This window comes from Python bivittatus, unplaced genomic scaffold (genome assembly GCF_059951505.1).
Source record: "Python bivittatus isolate LINGU-HERP-01145 unplaced genomic scaffold, Pbiv_v1 ctg000440_np1212, whole genome shotgun sequence".
In the NCBI taxonomy this organism is placed as follows: Eukaryota; Metazoa; Chordata; class Lepidosauria; order Squamata; family Pythonidae; genus Python; species Python bivittatus.
In genome coordinates, this window is record NW_028277063.1 from 5963527 (window position 1) to 5983566 (window position 20040).

The window sequence follows — 20040 nt, forward strand, 5'->3', positions numbered from 1 at the left end:
TTTTTATGCAGTGGTAGCTTTTATGCTACCTCCAAGAACCAGCAGTTAAAAACATAAAGAAGGAAAGTGGCTGGAGAGAAAGAGTGTGTGTGGGTGGGTGTGTGAGAGAGAGAGGAAGAGAGAAAGAGCATTGGCCACTGCTTTCAAACTACTGACCCACAGAGAATTCTTCCATTCACCAGCAGTGGACTGCAAAGGAGTTTGAGCTACATTCTGAGGAATGTTTTCACTTTTTCCAGGGTGCTGATCAGGACTCCTGGAATCTGACACCCTACCAGGCAAATTGATAGAGTGTTAAGAACACAGCACCAGTTTTAAGAACTGGGCTTGGTTATCATACTACCTGTGGATGGAAGCATATCAGTTGAGAATGTTCTCATAATGCCTCTTCTCTTTTGCGGTCCTCTGAAAAGTGGGATGGCCCAAATTCATCTATTCAGTGATTTTGAGGCTCAACAAAGATTGAGCCCCACCTTAATAATGCCAAAGATTTCTTCCCTATGTTTTACCACCTTCCTCTTTTAGCATTAGCTTAGGCCTACTGCATCCCAAAGTAAAGATTATTATTATTATTTTTTACATGAGACAGTCTTGTTTAGCTGCCTTGGGGCTTTTGGACAGGGCTTGGCCCAAGATATTTTGGAATCCACTCTGATATTTCAGCTACAGAAACTGAGTGAATTGCCAATTGAGCATTACTTCACTACTGTCACCTGGGATGCAGGCCAAGGTCCTTAGCCAATGCATCTGTCTTGCAACAGAAGGGAACAGCTGTAGCCTTAAGCGCCATTGCTGTTCCCCAGTATTTTCTGTCTGCCTTACTCTAGCTAATAGTAGGTCGGCCTTGCCTTTGATCAACCCCCTTAAAATAGCTAACCTCCAGTCCAAGTTCCATTAAATAAATTGAATAAGTCTGGGAAGAGTTTCATCTTCCAGATATGGCCTTGATCACTGAGGTGATATGATGTAATCTTTGGGATTTATTATAAGACCATGGAGTCTTATAATAAAGATAAGAAAGGAGGCTCAAGACAATAGATTTAGTGCCATTAAGTGTGACAGCATGGAAAATAGCCAGCTCTTGTACAATCCTTCAAGAGGACTTTAGAGCTCAAAATGTTTGGGTTTCCAAAGAGTTTTTGCTCTAAAATGTCTCATATTTCCAGCATTTGTCCCATAGCTAACAAGCAAAGGAATCTATTCTTTTGCATTTGGGAGAACTCCAGCCTACCATGGGAAAGTGATGGGTGAGTCCCAGTTTTAAAGCTGGGCATTTGGATTTTGAGGTAGAGGATCAAGAATTGGCCTCAGGACACTCTTGACTTTGCTGTGTCCTCCAGATAAGCCACAGCCAGGCTAGTATGCCTAAATCTGTGACCTGTAAAACAGGAGTAAGAGAGTTCCATCTCGTGGACCAGTTGTAAAATATTCAGTGCTACAGCTGACTTCTATGTCAATAATTAATAACCGGGCTAGATTTAACGAAGATGATAGGGTTTTATATTATTTATTGAACAAGTATGAATAAATGTTTAATTTCCTTTAAAAATAACAATTCTGATTCACACAAAAGCAGAAGCTTCAAATTTTGCCTAATTTCCTTTCTTTGAGGACATTCTTTGAGAAGGGCAAAGCCAATTCCATACATAAGGGCTGCACCAACCCAATATTGCAGCCAAGCTTCTTTGTCTGCATGACGTTTTGTGGCTCATGGAGATCTTCACAAGTGAGCTGATTAACTCTTAGCTCAGCAGATACTCCAGAGAGAGTTCTGGGAAGGTGGTTTTGAAATGTTTTGAAGCTCTGCAGGGTAGGTGGCTTCCTACTGTCAGTAGCTCCCAACTCATCCTGCCTCCCTATTTATCATATTTCCCAGCTCCCTCCTCAAGGCACATGACATCATGCAGACGGAGGCTTTCTCTCTATCATTCACAGTCCATCCGACCAGCTCAACGGCTGGTAGTTGGTCTCTTTCTTTGCTGCAAAGAAATAAATGTGGCAAGGGAAGAGTGAGGAAGAGAACACTGAGGACATTTATGTCACTGTGTGAAAATGCTGCCAAGAGTATGAAGGGCAAAGGAAGTGCCCTTGGAAGCAAGGTAAGGAACCAAAGACTCATCCTTGAAAATTTTATTCTGCGTCTCTTCTATTTCATAAGATCTTTCTACCCATACCTCCATAATCTTAAACAAAGATGGTCTCCCAGATGTTTATGAATCAGAACTACAGCTCCCAGCATCCTTCACCATTGCTTATGCTGAGTGAAGGATTTCAGCAACATCTGGAGAGTCAGAGATTCACTTAAAGACTAATATAAAAAATTAAAAAGAGTTTCTCACAATGGTGAGCCCTTTATGCATTTCCAACTTTTGCACTTGTGTAGCACTTGAGACACAAATAGTAACTTAGAACCGCAGAGCTGGTGTACCTATAATATATACACTTACATATATAGGACATTAACTCCTTGCTCTTTTTTGGTTTTTTCCTTATTTTTTATGGTTAGCAACCCAACACATTATATAATTCCATTCCAAAGCAAATTGAATAATAATTCCAGTTTTGTTTGGAAGAAACAAGCATTATCCTCCTCTGATCTTTCTCTTTTGTAAAATCCAGCTAGATTAGAAATAGTGATACAAACCTGTAAGTGCTTGCATGAACTTTTGGCACTCTCATACATGATTTTATAAGAGTGTAGCACTCTTGGGCAAAATCACACTGAAATCTTGCAAGATTTTACAATCCCACAAGTTTTCAGCCATCTTTTAAAAACGAATATAATTTGAGGAATTTCACACATAACTTTCTGAGGGTGATAATTGTGGCACCTGCAAGCAACTGGTGGTTGACCTTTGACTTATAATTTTATCACAGATTTACCAAGATTTCTTCAATGAGAAAAATCAGTGCTAATGAGCAAGCTCGCCTGGAAAACTTCCCTATCAATCTTTCTTAAAATACATAGCCCCAAAATAGTATATACAGCTGTTGCCAACCTTGGTATCCCAGACGCTGTTGGGCTTCAACCTTCTTCATCTCTAGCCAGCACAGTCAGTGGTCTGAGATAATGGGCACTGTAGTACAGCAACATCTAAATAGCCAAACTCAAGAAAGGCTGGGAAACAGGAATAATTCTTGGGTGCACTCCTCTGTTTGCAAGAGGTACAAAAGTGAGACCCAACAAGCATAGATAAAAGCCTATGTGAACTGAAAACATGCTTCTTTAAAATTCTCAGGAATCCTCATCAATATGCCTGGTTCTGCATACCTCCCTCCCTACAGTATTAGTTTCGTAGCAGGAAGGGAATCCTTGGATGGCAGAACATTTGAAAGTCACAAACTTCAAACAGAGTTGATTCACATAGATGGAATTCTTAGCTATTTCTGCCCATAGTGTCTCCCCCTTACCTGCCCGATTAATCTCGATTATCTCCTCTTGAGCCAGGGGGCATGAGTCACCCTGGTTGCTGCGATGCGGGGACTGCATGTCCGGTTTGCAGTAGTTGGGTGACCCGGGTTGGGGGGCTCGTGGGATGTGCTTGTTCTTTTTCTTTGGTAGTTTCTGCTTGGCCATAGCCAGCGAATAATACATGCCAAAGTTGTTGACGATGACTGGCACAGGCATGGCAATGGTCAACACACCAGCCAAGGCACACAGTGCTCCCACCAACATGCCTGACCAAGTCTCAGGATACATGTCACCATAGCCCAAAGTCGTCATGGTCACTACAGCCCACCAAAACCCAATGGGGATGTTCTTGAAGACGGTGTGCTTGCTGCCCGTTACGTCATCTGGGTCAGCACCGATCCTTTCAGCGTAATAGATCATGGTGGCAAAGATCAAGACCCCTAGGGCCAAAAAGATGATGAGCAGCAAGAACTCGTTGGTGCTGGCCCTCAGCGTGTGACCTAGGACTCTCAGTCCTACGAAATGCCGGGTCAGCTTGAAGATCCTTAGGATCCGGACAAATCTTACCACCCTCAGGAAGCCCAACACATCCTTGGCTGCTTTGGACGAGAGGCCACTGAGGCCCACTTCCAGGTAGAAGGGCAGGATGGCCACAAAGTCGATGATGTTGAGGGTGCTCTTGATGAATTCCAGTTTGTCTGGGCAAAAGATGACACGGATGAGGAACTCAAAGGTGAACCAGATGACGCACATCCCTTCCACGTAGGTGAGGAAGGGTTCTGTCTCCATTTCATAATCCACCTTTATGCTGGTACTGTTCCCCGTCTTTATGATTTCTGTCTTGTTTTTGAAGTGGTTGAAAGTCTCATGGGTCTCTAAGCAGAAAGTGGTGATGGAGATGAGGATGAAGAAGAGGGAGGCAAAGGCCACATACTGGAGAGATGCAGAAGGGCAAACGTACAGGGAAGAAGCAGACAGAGAGGAACAGCAGGGAGACGAGAATGTGTAACAGGAAAGGACAGGGAAGGAAACAATTAGTGCTAACTCATAATTGTAAAAGAACGAACGCTTCCAGAAAAGGAACAGCCTGTCCTACAGAAGTCAGCCCCTTCCCAGAAACTGCCCCTCCTCAATAAATAGTTGTTAAGTATATCCCAAAGAGACAGCAAATACCCCACTTATTTTTCCCCTTCATCCCACTGATAGTTAAGCAAAACTGAGGTGTGGGGTAAGAGGGAAGGACATCTTTCATTTTTTAAAATGTTGCCCACTTTAAAAAAAATCCTCATGCCTAGAAAATTAGCTTAGGTACTTAGGTTTTAGCCTAGTCTTCTTATGGAAAAGGTTTTTTTTAGCAAATGGAGGGATCTGCATTAAAAAATGGGATCCTATCCCCTGCTGAAGTTGTTTCTTCTCTTTCTCTCTCTCTCTCTCTCTCTCTCTCTCTCTCTCTCTATATATATATATATATATATATACACACATACATACATACATACACACATACACACATACACACATACACACATACGTTCAATCGTGTCTGATTCTCAGAGTCTGCCTGGACAAGTCCCTGCAGTTTTCTTGGCAAGGTTTTTCAGAAGTGGTTTGACATTGCCTCCTTCCTAGGGCTAAAAGAGAGTGACTGGCCCAAGGTCACCCAGTTGTCTTCATGCCTAAGGCGGGTTTCTAGCCTGATGTCTTAACCACTACACCAAACTGGCTCTCATTTAATATATTATAAGACGTGGCTAATAACTGTTGGAAGAAAAAACATTACAAAATGATGTAGCAATGAGTAATTATATTTTCTGACCCTTGCTTCTCTGTTTTATATCAGCCCTTAGCTTACAGGGATCTCTTCCGTTTTAAGTAGCATCCTGATATGGTGACTTATATGCTTATTGCACTCCATTCATTATACTCCATTACCCATTAAATGGATTGATCTGCATCTGATTTATTATGGATCAGGGATGCTAACCATGAGATGTGAATGTATATGTGTGTATCTGCATACATGTATTTTCTTGTTGCTGTCATTAAAATATTGGAGTCAGAGACTCTTACTGATCTACTGCACTTCACTAGAGATCTACCAGTAAATCCCAATTAATTGTTTTCCAACCCCAGTTCTAGCTTGTTAGTGTCTGCCCTATTTTTGGATTATGGTTCCTTGGTAGAAGCTGTTTCCCAGTGTTCTCTTTCCATTTGACCGGACCCAGAACTTTTGGCATATCTCCAACTCTAAACAATGCCTCCTCCTTAAATTCACAATAGCTGTTGCTAGGGCCTCCTCCATGGCCATCATGACTAGTAGCCATGGATTGCATGTTTGTCTGGCTACCTTCTAAAGCAGCATTCTCCAATATGGTATCCTTCAGGGAATTGTCTGGGATGCAATTCCCACAACTGTAGCTAGCATGGCTGAAACATTTAAAGCCATCAAAGACAAGGGGAATCACAATGTCTTGTAGGAGTAACAAGGCCTATCTTTGCATGCCTCATGAGTGGGAGGTGGCAAGATTGTCTTTCTTGAAGGAAGCTTTGCTTGGAACTACAGTATGACCATTTCTCAATATCAGCAATATTTTTTACATTTTTATCCTATCATTACTCCAAAGGAACTTAGGTTAGTCCATATTCCTCTATGCTTTATCTACAACAATCTTGTGGAGAAGATTAGACTGAGAAACACTGAAATTACTAGTCCAAGATCACCCAGGGAGCTTTAGAGCCGAGTAGAGATTCAAAACTGTGCATCCCCAATCATGGTCTAATGCTCTAGTCACTCACTCTACATCAATTCTCAGCTGATGGTGGACTAGAGAAAAACTGGATTCCATTAGCTAGTCAGTTATGAAACTCACTCCATGACTTTGAGCCAATTATTCTTTTTCAGTCTTACCTACCTTATAAAACTGATGCAATAAATGACTGGGGAGGAGAGAACCAAGAAGAACCTGTTTTATTCCTTAGAGCAGTGTTTCTCAACCTCAGCAACTTTAAGATGTGGGGACTTCAACTCCCAGAAATCCCCAGCCAGATGTGCGGACTTCAACTCCCACAAATCCCCAGCCAGAATTCTGGGACTTGAAGTCCACAAGTCCTAAAATTGCTGAGGTTGAGAAACATTGCCTTAGAGGAACAAGAACCTATTATTACAATATAATATACCTATTTAGTATTCACCCATTGCCAGTTGCACTATGCAGGCACATAACTTGCTGATGTGATACAAAAGTCAACATTTTGATTTGAGACTCTGAGCCTGAATTCCCCCCCCCCCAAAATGTAAATTTCCCATCCTTATGACTATATTTGCTCTTTAATCTGCATAGTGAATGCAGGTTGCAGATCTGTTCCCTTGGTGTGAGTTTGGTTTATTTTTATGCAGAACTGCAGTGATCCTGTCACAGCTCTGTTGAGGTCAACTGTGTCCCCTTTTTGGTTCCTTTTCAGACAGGGAATTATAGATAGTAAAAGGAGAGGAAAGAGCCAACTTGCCCCCAAACCATTGTGCAATTTGGGGAACAAGCTGGGGATTTGAAACCCCATTACAAGGAAATTTCGAGATGGTAAAACTTTTCTCTCCCTTCCTTTTTTCCTCCCTCTTGAATTTCTGCCGTTTTTCAGCAGTAAATGTTTTAACTATCCTAATGTCAGTAATTTGGATTAATGGATAAAGAGCACAGAACAGAAAGGGCTCTGCAGGGATTTCGGGCTCAACATTCAAGCACCTTCTATGACACCATTCTCCTATTTTAGCACCTTGAGAAAACAGTGAAAGAAAGCAATGACGCAAACAGTCATGTGCTCCCTTGCAAAAATACGGAGCGCATCACATTCATTCACATTCCCCATCGGTACACACACAAGCACACACAAGCTCTGATTGTCCAGGAGGTTCATTTAATACTCAGGTGCTATATCATTACAGAATGCTTTGTCATCACTTGGGATCTTACCCTGTCCTCTAAGGTATGTTTCATGTACAACAACTATGTACGGGCAAAACTTTGCATGCAGCCTTCAACTTACTCTGTCACAGGCTTTGAATTAATGCTCATTATACCAGTACACAAATCACTTTCTCACTTAAACCTCGTCTGCATGCATACACCCCCCCAACCCCCCCAACCCCACATTGGGTTTCTTCCAGCTATGGCCAGCCTACCATTATTTAACACATTCATCTGAGTACAGTATGCAGTTTTATAGGCCCTGTATGTACATAGTCTTTGGGGAGACTATACCTATCCATGCATTCCTTCCACAATCTACTTTGAAAATTATGGAACACTCTGCATGTTCATATGTCTCTGCGGTTCTACACTCGCACCACTGTGCCTACAGGGCAAATAAAGTCATTGTTGAATGGAATTGTATTTACCAGTTTCAATTAAATTTAAGTTGGTTTAACTGCAGATTGAGATGCAAACAAAGCTTTGCATATATCTGCACTAAAATACAACTACACACTCCCTTCCATAGATACTAGCACATTCTATATACAATGTTTGTTGGCACGCTCAAACTTTTTCTGTGGGCACATGTTCAGGTAGTAATGTGTATATACTTTTTATAGAAAGATGACTCTATAGCCTCATACACTGTTTGCTCTATTGCACTCAGCAAAGCAGTAGGCTGTGTACCAAACATGCCTTTATACATGCATGTAACAAAATCTTCCTTGGCAGCGCATTTCTGTACTAGGCTACACACATACTTGAGCATGCTACACACACCACAGATGCATGCATGTCATAACACAGTGCAGGCATGATTGCCCTTGCTTACGTGGCTACGGACATACATTCCCCATTCAGATTTACACTTATGTGTGCCAAACTCTCTTTCGCTCCCCATCCTCATCTCCTTTCTGCAGGGCAACTTTGCTGCTTTCTCTCTGCACTGCATAGAATTCCCGTCCCGTCAGCACTTTCTACAAACAAATCCTAGAATCCTTTCTGAAGCGCAGTGCGGTGCCCAGGAACTGGAGGGGGTGAGAGCAGGAGGAGGAAAAGACGAAGGGGAAAGCCAAGGAATTCAAGGAGGAGGGAGGGGATTGAAGAGAATGAGAAAACCGATGATTAGATTTATGCTTCTACTGTAGAGAAACTGTATGGATAGAATCTTGTTTTTAAGGATGGCATTCTCCATGGAGGGAAGGGAAACAGGGACAGATCTTTTGAAATCCCAAAGGAGTGCATTTCCCAGAAACCATCTAGTGATTTTGACCCACTTCCAGAGCTGCGAATATCACATGCAGATTTTCCAGCTGCTGGAGGTTTGGGGAAGCAGGCTGGTGATGCCCTCATCCCCTGATGCTACACACTCTATTCTACATTCATTGTCCTTGCTAGAAGTAAAGAGGAATAGTCTATATGGGACCTCCTTCAAGCAGCACTGGGAGTCCCAAATCATTCAGATAGAAATAATGACTTCTGTCTCCTGGGAAAGATGGCAAGGTTGGGGACAGAGTACGTGAGGAAGAGAATGGATATTATTCATGCATCTGTTCCTGGAAGGTGTTTCTGAGGCAGGAAGGAGACTAGCACAATGTCACATAGCAAACGGATGAAACACTCAAAAAGACATGGTCAACTCACCAACATCTTGTTAACCTCTCTTCTTCCAGAGAACTCCCCAATTTTTGTTCTTCTGCATTCCCTCCAACCCATTAGGACCTTGCTAGGGAACTCATGATTCCTAGCCATTTGTGGCTGTCGCTGGCCCTGCTGCCTTGGCTAGCCTGCCCCCCACATCTTTTCCCAGGGCTATGGCTGCCCTTCTGTCCATGCAGGAATATCTCCTCTTCTTTGAAATGAATGAGGGAACATATTGCAGTAGCAGATGGAAGATCCAGCAGGGGTGGAAAGAAGGAAAGGAAAAGATAAATGTATGTGTGTGTGCATGTATGCATTTGGTGTTAGGCACAAGGTCAAAAAGAGGACTTTATTCTGAAATCTCTGAAAGAATCCTAACTTAGCCAGTATTATTCCCTGAGATGACCTTATCTTTAACTTAGCTGTTCAAAGCTTCCATTCTACAAATTGTACAACTGTAGGGGAGAGGAAGGAAAATCTGTGCATAGATCCAGCAAATATGGTGAGTTATTCTTTGTGCAATTATGCAAGGTGTAAGCATTACCAAGTCACTTATTCCTATGCGAGAGCCAAAGCAGAAACTCACTCTTTAGACAACTCTTTTTGGTCTTTCAGTTTCTTGCCAAGTGGCCTTGGAGTGTAGAGCTTGAAATAGGTATGTATTATTTTTATGTAGAATTGTTTGGTTTCTAAGAAAGAGAAACTAATGGGAAGGCATAAGGATCTTCTACTAGGCTGAAAAGCCCCCTTGGCCTTTAGGTGCGATGATGGGTGGGGGCATTTCAAAAAGTAGTGGCCAGGACAAAAAATATGTCTGCCTTCATGTCACTTCCATTTAAATAAATCATTTTTTGGAAGTCTGGGGGGCGTACCTAAGGCTTTTTGGCCACGTGCAGCCTGAGGTCTTAGATTGTTTTTCTTGGGATTAAAATATGGGTGGGTTGGGGGAAGAGGGCCGGAATGGTGTAAGTAGGAAATGAATAATATTCCTAAATATTCAGGAAAAGGCTGGGGCCCATCACATTAAAAGATGGGTGGCAGTCCTCAGGCTTTGCAGGAACCATTTTGCTAGAATCCTCCAGATTAGCAATTGGAAACAAAAAAGAAACAGTATCTCTGAGCCCAAATTCAATTCAGAGTTTGCTTTTGCCCCAGAATCATCATTCTTTCAACTCAAGCATTCTTCAGTTTCAAATTTAAGATGGAGGAGCCTTCTTATTATTATGGGGAATCAGAAACTGTTTCTAAACTACCAATAGTTTTAGCTTTCTCTCTGTTTACTTTGAGATTAACTAAGGCAGTGTTGTCATGGCTGGCTGGGGAATTCTGGGAGTTGAAGTCCACTCATCTTAAAGTGGCCAAGTTTGGACAACACTGAACTAAGGCCTGAGAGGTGCTGCAGACTCTTGAGAAGAATCTACATGGGCCACTAAGCTTGGATTCCTGGATGCCTGATAACCTGAACTGATGTTGGCTGAATGAGACAGATTTGGAAAGCCTGGGGCTCATGGTTTCTCCAAAAACGAGAATAAGACCAGAAAGCGTATACAGATGGATGGATCATGTGGGAAGGCTTGTATTATCCCTTGAAACAGGCAAGTAAACACAGACCTGTCAGAGATGAACAGGTGACATTGCTTGGAAAGGCAACTGCTCCCCACTAGCCACTTTGAGGTAAATTTGGATGATAACTTATGGCTGGAAGAAATATAATGAAATAGTGTTATGAGTTAAGTCTCTACTGTAGAGAGCCTCGGTTTAGGCAATGGTGGATCCTGAAGGCTGTATTTTCCTTGTTTCAAGAAGATATATTTTAATGTGGAGATAGGAGACAAAGTAAGTAGATTAGTATAAGAAGGGGGGAAGACAGTGAAATATGTGAACATCAAATGACAGTGCAGATGAAGGATATTGATGGCAATTAAACTATAATCCTTCTCCAGTGATTTATTTGGAATGTCTCTATTTTTTCCCCCTAGAGGAATAGTCATATGAGTCTGTGGCTGTAAAAAAACATCCAGAGCCTTGTGGCACCTAATTAATTTATTATGGCTTGATAAGAAGATCAATGCTGCAAAAAGAGGGAAAGTGAAAGGGAGCAAACAAGGCATTGGAAGCACAGGATACTTTCAGTCTAGATGAGCAAGGGACTACTTCATTCTTGCCAAAACAGGAGTGACTCTCGTTTGGGTGGGAACTGAGAGACAACATCTCCCCTTTTCTGCTCCCTCAAATGCTTCTGCTCTGTGCCTCTTCCACTCTTTCCCAAAAGTTTGCTGTACATCCTTCCTTCTGTCACAGCACAAGAAAGGGCTCAGGAGCTAAAAAAGTGGGATAAAAATGAAGTCATCCCTCTTTTGTCATTCTCCTTTTTTTGGTGTGCCATCATCCAGTTTGGTTTAACTCTATTGTCCCATCTTTGTCCTTATCTGCATCATGTTTTTATTTGTGAACTCCAATGAAAAAAGTAATTATGCTGAAATTACCACATCCCCTGTTTCCCACATACATTTTTCAACAGTGATTTAAACACACACACACACACACACACACACACACACACACACCACTTTCCAAAGCCACACTGTCCATATTTCTTTTTTGTCCTACTTCTCTGCATGAGATGGGATGTTACATTTATCACCCCATATGACACCCCATGCAAAGTCATTAATATTCTCTATTTTCTTATTTTTAATGCAAAGTACGATAGAGTAACCTTAGTCAGCAAGGTCTGGAAGTAGGAGGAACACTTCTGGTTTTGTTTGTGTTCCTGTGTATTCCTTTCATCATCTACTATTGCTGGATGCAATACAGTGCTGCAGTTCAGTACCATGGAGAGCAACATAAAGAAGAATGGATTAAAACCGCAATAGCCCAATTTTAGCTCCTCAAAAAGGGTCATTTTTCCATATTCAGGAGTGGGAGGGATGGAAAGGAAAATATTTGCTTGCTGTGGAAAGCCTTAGAGTAAAGGGATCCAGACACTAGTTACTAAGTCCTTCAGCAAGAAGTCGGAACAAAAGACAGTCAAATGAAATTGAAGAGGTGGGTGGTACAAAGTTCCTGAAACATCTGTGAAAGCCATCTAAGATCAAGCAAGTTTCTGGGTGGCTGGGCTTAGACACAAGACTAGACTCTAAACCCTGATTAGAGAGTTTAACCTGTTTAACATGATGTCATGGTTCATACAACATGCTAAGGTAATAGCTGGATTTGTGCAACAAGCCGTACCTGAAACCTTTTAGCCTGATCTAGCATATTGTGAAAAAGCAGCCTGTTCTACTGGGGGTGGGAGATATGAAAGACACAATGCACATTTAAGACTTTTGAGCTTTTAGAAAGGAAGGGTTGCATCTAGTGTGCCCGAAAGTGGAGGCCTAATGTGGTATGTTGCGGTTATCAAGCAAGACCAGGTGGAAATATCTGTGATATGATAGAATACATCATCTTACTGAAATTTAAACTATTCCATGTGTTTCTTGATTTAAAGCAGAGAAGAAATATATTGCTGGGTTCTGAATTTAAGGAGGGAATGAGAATGGGGGTAATCCCTTCTGAGTCTTTAGTGAAGTAGCAAAGAAGGATCACAGATCCAGACGAAAAAAGAGAATGATCCTGTGCAGTGGAATTGAGATTTCAGGAAAAAGGACTGGGAGAAGTGAATTAAAATTGCTGGCTTTTAAATTAGGGGAGTGGGATAAAGTAGTCTGAGGGGTGAGTTAAAATCATGACAGATTCTTTTGGAAGGGTGTTGAATATCAGAATGTTAAAATACTGGGAGATTTCAGTTAAGATTGGGAAGGATGCCAATCTTGCGGGTCAGAATGGTGGTTGGGGCAAAATTCAGAAAGCCATGGAAATAAAATGGAGACTGCTAAATTCAGACAAGAGCTGTTGGATGTCAGGACTTGTGGGTTCACTGAGTGGGAAAGCATATATCTAATGTGCAGAGAGAACAGAAATGCCTCTTGAGTCCTAACGCTGTAATAAATAAGAATAACTGGTTCTTGCCAATGTTTGGAATCTATTCCCCTTCTGCAGTCATTATTCACAAGAGTCATTAAAAGCCTTTTAAAAACCCTCTTATTTATCTCCTTTCACATCCCTCCTCCTTTACATTCCCTAAGAAGTTGAACCAGATTTTCTGAACCTCTGTTTAATCATGCAGGGAAGATTAAAATAAAATAATTAATATAAAGGAGAGGGCAATCAGGTTGTTCAGGGTTTGAAAAACGAATACAAGGGAGATGTACAGTGTTGTGGGACTTGGACCACTTGTTTTTTACCACCCCCTTTAGGCCCCAAAGACTTGCTTTTTCTTTCAGAGTTGATAATAAAAAACAATGTATGATGTTGTGAACAAGCATGAGACAGAGAAGCAGAAGTGAATTTAGTTAAAAATAAATTATTTTAGCTCAAGTAGATCTTACTCTGCTAGATGGATACTCTGCTAATATTTTGAATGCCTCAATTGCTTTTAGTTCAAGGTCCAACTTCAAAACTAAGTACATGGAAGGAATATATCAGGTATTAATTCAGTTCTCTTGTTGCAGGACTACGTTAAAGGGAAAGACAGCATTCAGTTAAGCTGAACTGGTCAGAATGATATGGACATAGTTTACCATCACTTTCTTCCAGATTTGTTTTCAAGCCTTCCAATGTAATCTGCAGCTCTGGAATTTCTTGGTGGTCTTCCATCCAATTACTAACTAGGTCTGACCCTTCTTATTTTTTTAGATCAGCCAAGGTCAGCCAGGTACTGCAGAGGGGAAAATAACTGTTTTTATATGATGCTGAAGTTAGTTCCGGGTTCCTTATTTTAGTCAAAAGTACAAATCTATCCTAAAAAAGAACCTCATTATTCAACAGTTGTACTATTAGTAAAAGATAATTATCTGCATTATTTTCCTTCATGCAAATTTCCTGGCATACTGCATGACCTTCTTTATTTTAGACAGTCCTCCACTTAACAGGAAACTGATTTATCCTGAGTTAAGAGACTGGTTTTTGTCCTCCATTTCCCTCCCTCTTTTCCTTTCCTCTTGTGTATATTTCTAAGAAAGTTTAAAAATGCACTTATCCTAAAAAAAACAAACAAAACAAAAGAATCCCATGAAGGTGAACATAGTAAATTGAATTAATGGAAGATACTATAGGGGTCTTAAAATCATTTAATATGTGATGGTTTCTTCACTCAGTGTCATTATATACACAAGATTATTTGTTAGTCAGAATTTGTTAGTTGGAAAAGGAGCAACCAGCCTCTGCCTGATTTTTTTACCACCATAGAGTAACACAGTTCTCTTTCTATGATGTCTACAAGGTCCCCCAAAAGTTTTTGTTGCTGAAACTATACAGATGATCTTATGCATATTTTGACGGTGAAGTGAACTCTTATTCCACACGTCATGCATAACCAAGAACATGGTTCTGCTGTAGAATGGGGGTTAGCAATTTTTGGGGACTCACCGGCTGTGCCTAATGGATTTGGGGGGCAATACATGATCATCATAGAGGTCAGAATATATGCAGCCCTGTAAATCATTGAGAGCCAGGCGACATACAAGTTTAAATAATAATAATAATAATAAATTCTTATTAATTAATAATAATTAGTATTATTATTTGGATACACCTGACATTTCCTGTTTATTTTAAAGAATATGCTAAGCTTATGCTACATTTTCCATATATTCCTTACCTCAAAAGGGAGGTAAACTGAAATTTGGTAGTGGAGTGAGAAGGGTTCTGGAGCTTGCAAGTAAAAACTTGAGAGGTCCATGCAGTTCTGCGGCTGATTTGACCATCCGTGATGTGAAAGAAATGTAATCTCTGGAGTTGTGTGAGATATTTCTCTGTGTATGCTTTTATTTTATGAACACAGGCATTTATGTACCCAGAGAGGAAAACTTTGATGATAGCCCTAACCACGTTTTACTCAGAAGTAAACCCTACTGAGTTTGATGGGATTTATTTTCCAGTAACATACTTAGATTTGCAATGCCCATCTTGTGAATTAATCAAACTGGGATAATACACGCTATAATCTATTCCCTTACCCACACTATTGGAAATATATATTTACTGAAGTAATTGTGGGACACAAATGATATAGATAACAACTTGTCTATATTCTTTGAAGGAATTTAAAAGGCTTTAGTATTGAACACTATCCAAAAGGAAGGAAGGGAGGGAGGGAGGGAAATCTACATAAATGAATGTGATATGAAGAACCTGAAAAGTGGAAGGGAAGAAGGATCCATGTGCACACATGCCTTTATGTGCTGCCTAGGAGTTCTCTCCATGTACACACTCAACTTCTTTCCAGCATTCCAGTTGTTAGATGCAGCTATCAAATATGTGTTATCAAGTATACAGTTTTGAATCTCCAGCCTGACTGTGCATTGCTGTAAAATATCCATGGTGGTTCTTGGATGGAAACTCAGCAAATGTGGCTTTGTGTATTGGACAGACCTTTTACAGAAGAGTTTGGTCTACCTGCCTAACCTCTGCTCTGCCCCTTTAGCTAGTTGCCTACTTGCTCTTTGGAGTCTCTTCCTTCTTTTTCCTTTTTCACCATGTTTGAAAGTGTGTGTGTGCGTGGGGGGGGGGGGTGAGACTGAAGAAATGCTAAAAATGGGCCACTCAAACAATCTCTGCAGCCTTTTCCTGTAGGCTCTCATGCAGGCATACTTCAGAAGCAGTGGCTAGACAATCAAAAGTCTCCTTCCACAGTCTTCAGTAGGTATTAATATATTATTCCCCTTATTTTTCTTTGGGGGGGGGAAACCACTGAAACTGTAAGCCAAATCTTTTTTAAATGCATGGGGGAGCCTCAGTATGTTATAAAAGGGGTGATCTGTAGCCCCCAAGTTGCTCTCCTCCATTTATGATACTCCTTTGATCCTCGCCCAAATGCAGCATCAGCTCGTAATCTCGGCTGCTACCATCAACATCTGCCCCCTCCTCCAGTACTAAAATTCCTGCTTTCTCCCTCCTTCCCACTGCAACTTTTCCTGGCTGCGCTCCCAACTGTGTGGGGGAAGGAGGAGGGGGGAATCAATGAAGATATCTGACAGTGCTTGCACCTTTGAGACCCACTGCCTGGGAGAGAGGGAGGGGGAGGGAGGGGAGCTGCCACAGACTGCCAAATGCCTGCTTTGCACTGCAAACTCTGGGGCTTCCACACTGCACTGCGGTGCCCCCTCCCCCTCCTCAACCCGCTGTCTCTGCAGTTCGAAAGACAGCAAAGCTTTAATACTGTCCTAGAAATAATACGAAAAGGGGGGCCGGAAGGGAGGCGGCAAGCAGGAGCAGCATTTCGTCCCTTGAGTTACTCTGCAAAATGAAGTTCAAAACTGTTTTATCCAGGAGAAGGTTTTCACTGCATAGGCAGGAAGCGAGGAAGCCAGCCAGCAGGCAGGCACAGTAAGGAATTCTGAGCTGCAGTGCTTAGAAATGGAGGGGGTCACTTTGAGGAACATTGTTCAAGCTTGCGGCGGGGGGGGGGCGTGATTTAGAACTGCAATGCTGAGGAATGCAGTGTGTGTCTGTGAATCTCTCCCTGTCTGAGTGAAATGGATTGCATGCAATGGAGTGTGGAGAGACTTAGCTTTGGCACTGGGGGCAATGGGTCTGTGAGAGCGAGGGGGCAAAACTTTAGTGTGGGACAGGAGGATTCTAAGATGAAGGGAAGGTAGAAGTCAGACCTGATAGTAACGGGGAGGGAAGGCAGAGAGAACAGGAATGAGAAGGACAGGAGACCTCAGTTTGGGGAACAATGAGGAAAGGATTTGTAATGGGTTAGCAGCACCTCCTGCCGGAAATCAAGGCATTCTCTCTAACGCCGAGAAGCTAGTCATAACACTGGGGCATGCGTATTAGGGCCCTCCTGCTGCTACACATTACTACTTTCATTCACACTTGTATCCTGTGGCATTCAACTTTGGGTCCTCGCTCCCCACCCTATTTTTTGCTACCTACTTCTGGTGCCTTGCACAGTCCTCACATTATCTCTGTGCTTTTCAATGCTTCTTTCCCCAGTTCTCCATTTCTCACCCTTGGCCTCTTGCACACTTTCCCTGAAACTCAGAGAACCTTCTCTCTCCACTGGGTACAGTCATCCAGTCCTGAGCTCCAACCTTACTTCCTTGAGACAAGGAATTTGGCTTCACTGCCCAATCCATTTCTTCTTGTTCTGCCATGTATGGGTACATATCTACTTGGCTCTCAGTTCAATATCATGCATGACCCTAATCTGATGTCCTCCAAATATATTTAGATTACAGTTCCCATTGTCCCAGGCAGCCTGTTCATGAAGCTGTGAGGGGAACATGAGAATTGTGGTCCACCTTATCTGAAGGCTTCCAAATTGAGAAAGGTTGCCCTAAGCATCCTGTTCTTATTCCAGATGCCAGCTTACTTTCTGGGCATTTCCTTTGCACATTATTTGTCCAAATTTGTCTGTGCATGAGACACAGCTAGTGCATCCTCCCCCTCCCGAAATGGTTTCACCCCCCACATTCAGTGCCACTCACACCTCCAAACTGGCACATCCTTTCATCCATATGAAGTGCTGCATACAGAGATTATGCCTTTACAAGCATAGCTTGCCTGCCACTGTTCAATCAGCATTTGAAAAAAGTTTGCAAATCACTGCCTGTCTACTGCTAAAGCGGATTTATCCCAAGGAGCCCCCTCTTTCTTTCTCACCTCTTCTGACACATCACTTCTTCTCTCCCCTGAACCTTCTCCTAAAAGTGCAGTTTCAAGGTTCAAGGGCAAGAGGTGAAGATGCAGTGGGAAGGGGACAGAATTCACAAGCAGAAAGGGCTGCTTGTGGAGAGAATCAAGGTCCAGTTACAAAATCAAACAACGGTTGTTGCTTTTTCAATGGGCAATTTCTCCAGCTCACTTTGGAACATGAGCTGGTTGCAGAGTACATACTTTACATGCAGAACATCCATGTTCACTTCCTGGCAATACCAAATTGCTAAACAGGACTGACTCTTCCCTACCTGAAAACTCTACAGCACCCTTTCTGAACTTGGTGTCTCCCAACTGTGTTAGGACTTCAACCCCTAGAATTCCCCTGGAGTTGATTTTGTAGTGTCAACACATCAGTACAGTTCTGAGAACTGCGGTCTTAACACATCTGGAGAGTACCAGGTTGGGGGAAGGCTGTCTTAGAGCGATCATTACTCTAAGGGACAGTCTTGGGCTAGACTGAGCTACAGTGGAAGGAATAGGATTTCCACCCATCACCCAATTCAAGCCTGCCATTAATCCTGTGTTCTTATTTGTGATACTAGTCCTCTAGAATGGCGGGATTTTCTTCTAGAATGCGCTACACCAAATTCAACCCAACACGTTCTTCTCCTCTGAGCCTTGCTTGCCCCCCCATTGTCTCTTCCATTGTCTCCATTTATAGCTGTAAAATCCTAGGGGGCTGTCCTGCTTTATTTACTTTGCCAACAAACTGATATTAATCATGGAATAGTCGCGCTCATAGCAACAGTAACAAGGACCATCTATTTCCCATAAACAATGCTACGGAGGAGGGGATCCAAGGAAATACCGATGTGGGCTCTTTCCTAACCGGGCACTCTCCAGATGTGCTAGAATTCAACTCCCCTTCCACCCCCCACCAGCAGGAGTGCTAGATACTTGGGGGGAGGAGGAGGGATGCTCTAAGGCAGCCCATCTGGAGGGCGCCGAAATGCCCCAGCCTGCCTCCCTCCGACTCACCCGGGCCATCTTGGAGGAGTAGGGATCTTCGAAGAGCGCCCAGATCTTGGGCTGCCAGCAGGACCACCAACCCAGCTTGCGCCCATCCTCCTGCAGGCAGAGGCGCTTGAGGTCGCCGCTGTCCTCATCGTCCTGGCTGTCGGGGGTCTCGAAGCTGTCCAGGGCTTCCTCAGCGTCGCGGTGCTGCCGGTAGTTCATCCAGCAGCAGGCTTCCACGTCGGTTTCGTCGATGCCCCAGAAGGCCAGCTCCTCCTCGAAGAGCGGCCCGCACACGTCGGCGGGGCAGTGGAGCTTCCCGGTGCGGTAGTAGTTGAGCACGTAGGCGAAGACCTGCGGGTGCCGGTCGAAGAAGAACTCGTCGGCCTTGGGGTCGTAGTCGAAGTTGCTGCAGGCGTCCGGCTCGGTGAGCCAGGACAGCCGCGTGCCCGGCAGGGTCTTGAGGGTGCTGCGGTACGTCTCATGCCGGATGCCGCCCACGTTGATGACGATCTTGTCGTTGTCTTCGTTCCGGCCCATCTCCCCTTTCAAACATGACTTGGACGGCGGCTTGTTCCCAGACTTGCGCCCGCGGAAAGAGGAGACGCACACTGAGCTCAGCATCGGGGGCGCGGGCCGGGCCGGGGGGGGAGCCGCCCCCGAGGCTGGGCAGGTGTCAAATCAGGGGACGAGGCGTCATCGCTGCCCCTCCTCCTCCTCCTCCTCCTCCTCGGCCGCCTCCGGGGGAGGGAGCGAGGTTGGCTCGCGCTCTTTCTAGACGGGGCGGGCAGGAGGGCGAGAGGAGAGAGCTCGCGGCGCAGCGCCCGGCTCTGCAAAAGAGAGAAAGGAAGGGACAGGGAAGGTGAGTGCGGACGCTGCTCCGCCCCCCCGCCCCCCGGCTCGGGACATCTCCCCCCGCATCCTGCCCGTCGCCCTCTACTGTCCCCTCCATCCAGCCGCTCCTAGCGCGCCACCTGCGCCGCTCCCCCTCGGCCACCACCGGCCCGTCTCTCCTGGACGGCCAGCCTGGCCTCAGCCCGGAGGGTCGCTCCTGCGCTCGCGTGGTCCCCCTCTGCTCTGCTGTGTCTCCCCCTTCCTCAGCCCGTGCCCCCCACGCCAGTTTCTATGCCACTCGGGATCCCCTCTGCCGAAAGCCGGTGACCTCGATGGGGACCCTCGCAGCCTCTGTATGCGCTATCCTGCCATCATGCGGCTCTGTTTCTGGCGTACCTCAGCCCTTCGAACACCCCTTCGTCTCTTGTCTCTCTTACTTTTCCCATCTCATCTCCTCCT

At 43.8% G+C, this 20040-nt stretch overlaps 1 protein-coding gene across 1 annotated transcript in view; it reads right to left on the minus strand.

The window, feature by feature from the left end:
* LOC103055424 (voltage-gated potassium channel KCNC1) overlaps window positions 1–19371 on the minus strand; it is a 29904-nt gene extending 10533 nt beyond the window's left edge. Inside the window, exons 1-2 of the mRNA XM_088142540.1 lie at window positions 18772–19371; window positions 3412–4345 (exon numbers count right to left, since the gene is read on the minus strand). Of these exons, the coding sequence (XP_087998666.1) occupies window positions 3412–4345; window positions 18772–19371 (1534 nt within the window). The remainder of the gene's footprint in view (window positions 1–3411; window positions 4346–18771) is intronic.
* Between the last annotated feature and the right edge of the window lie 669 nt (window positions 19372–20040).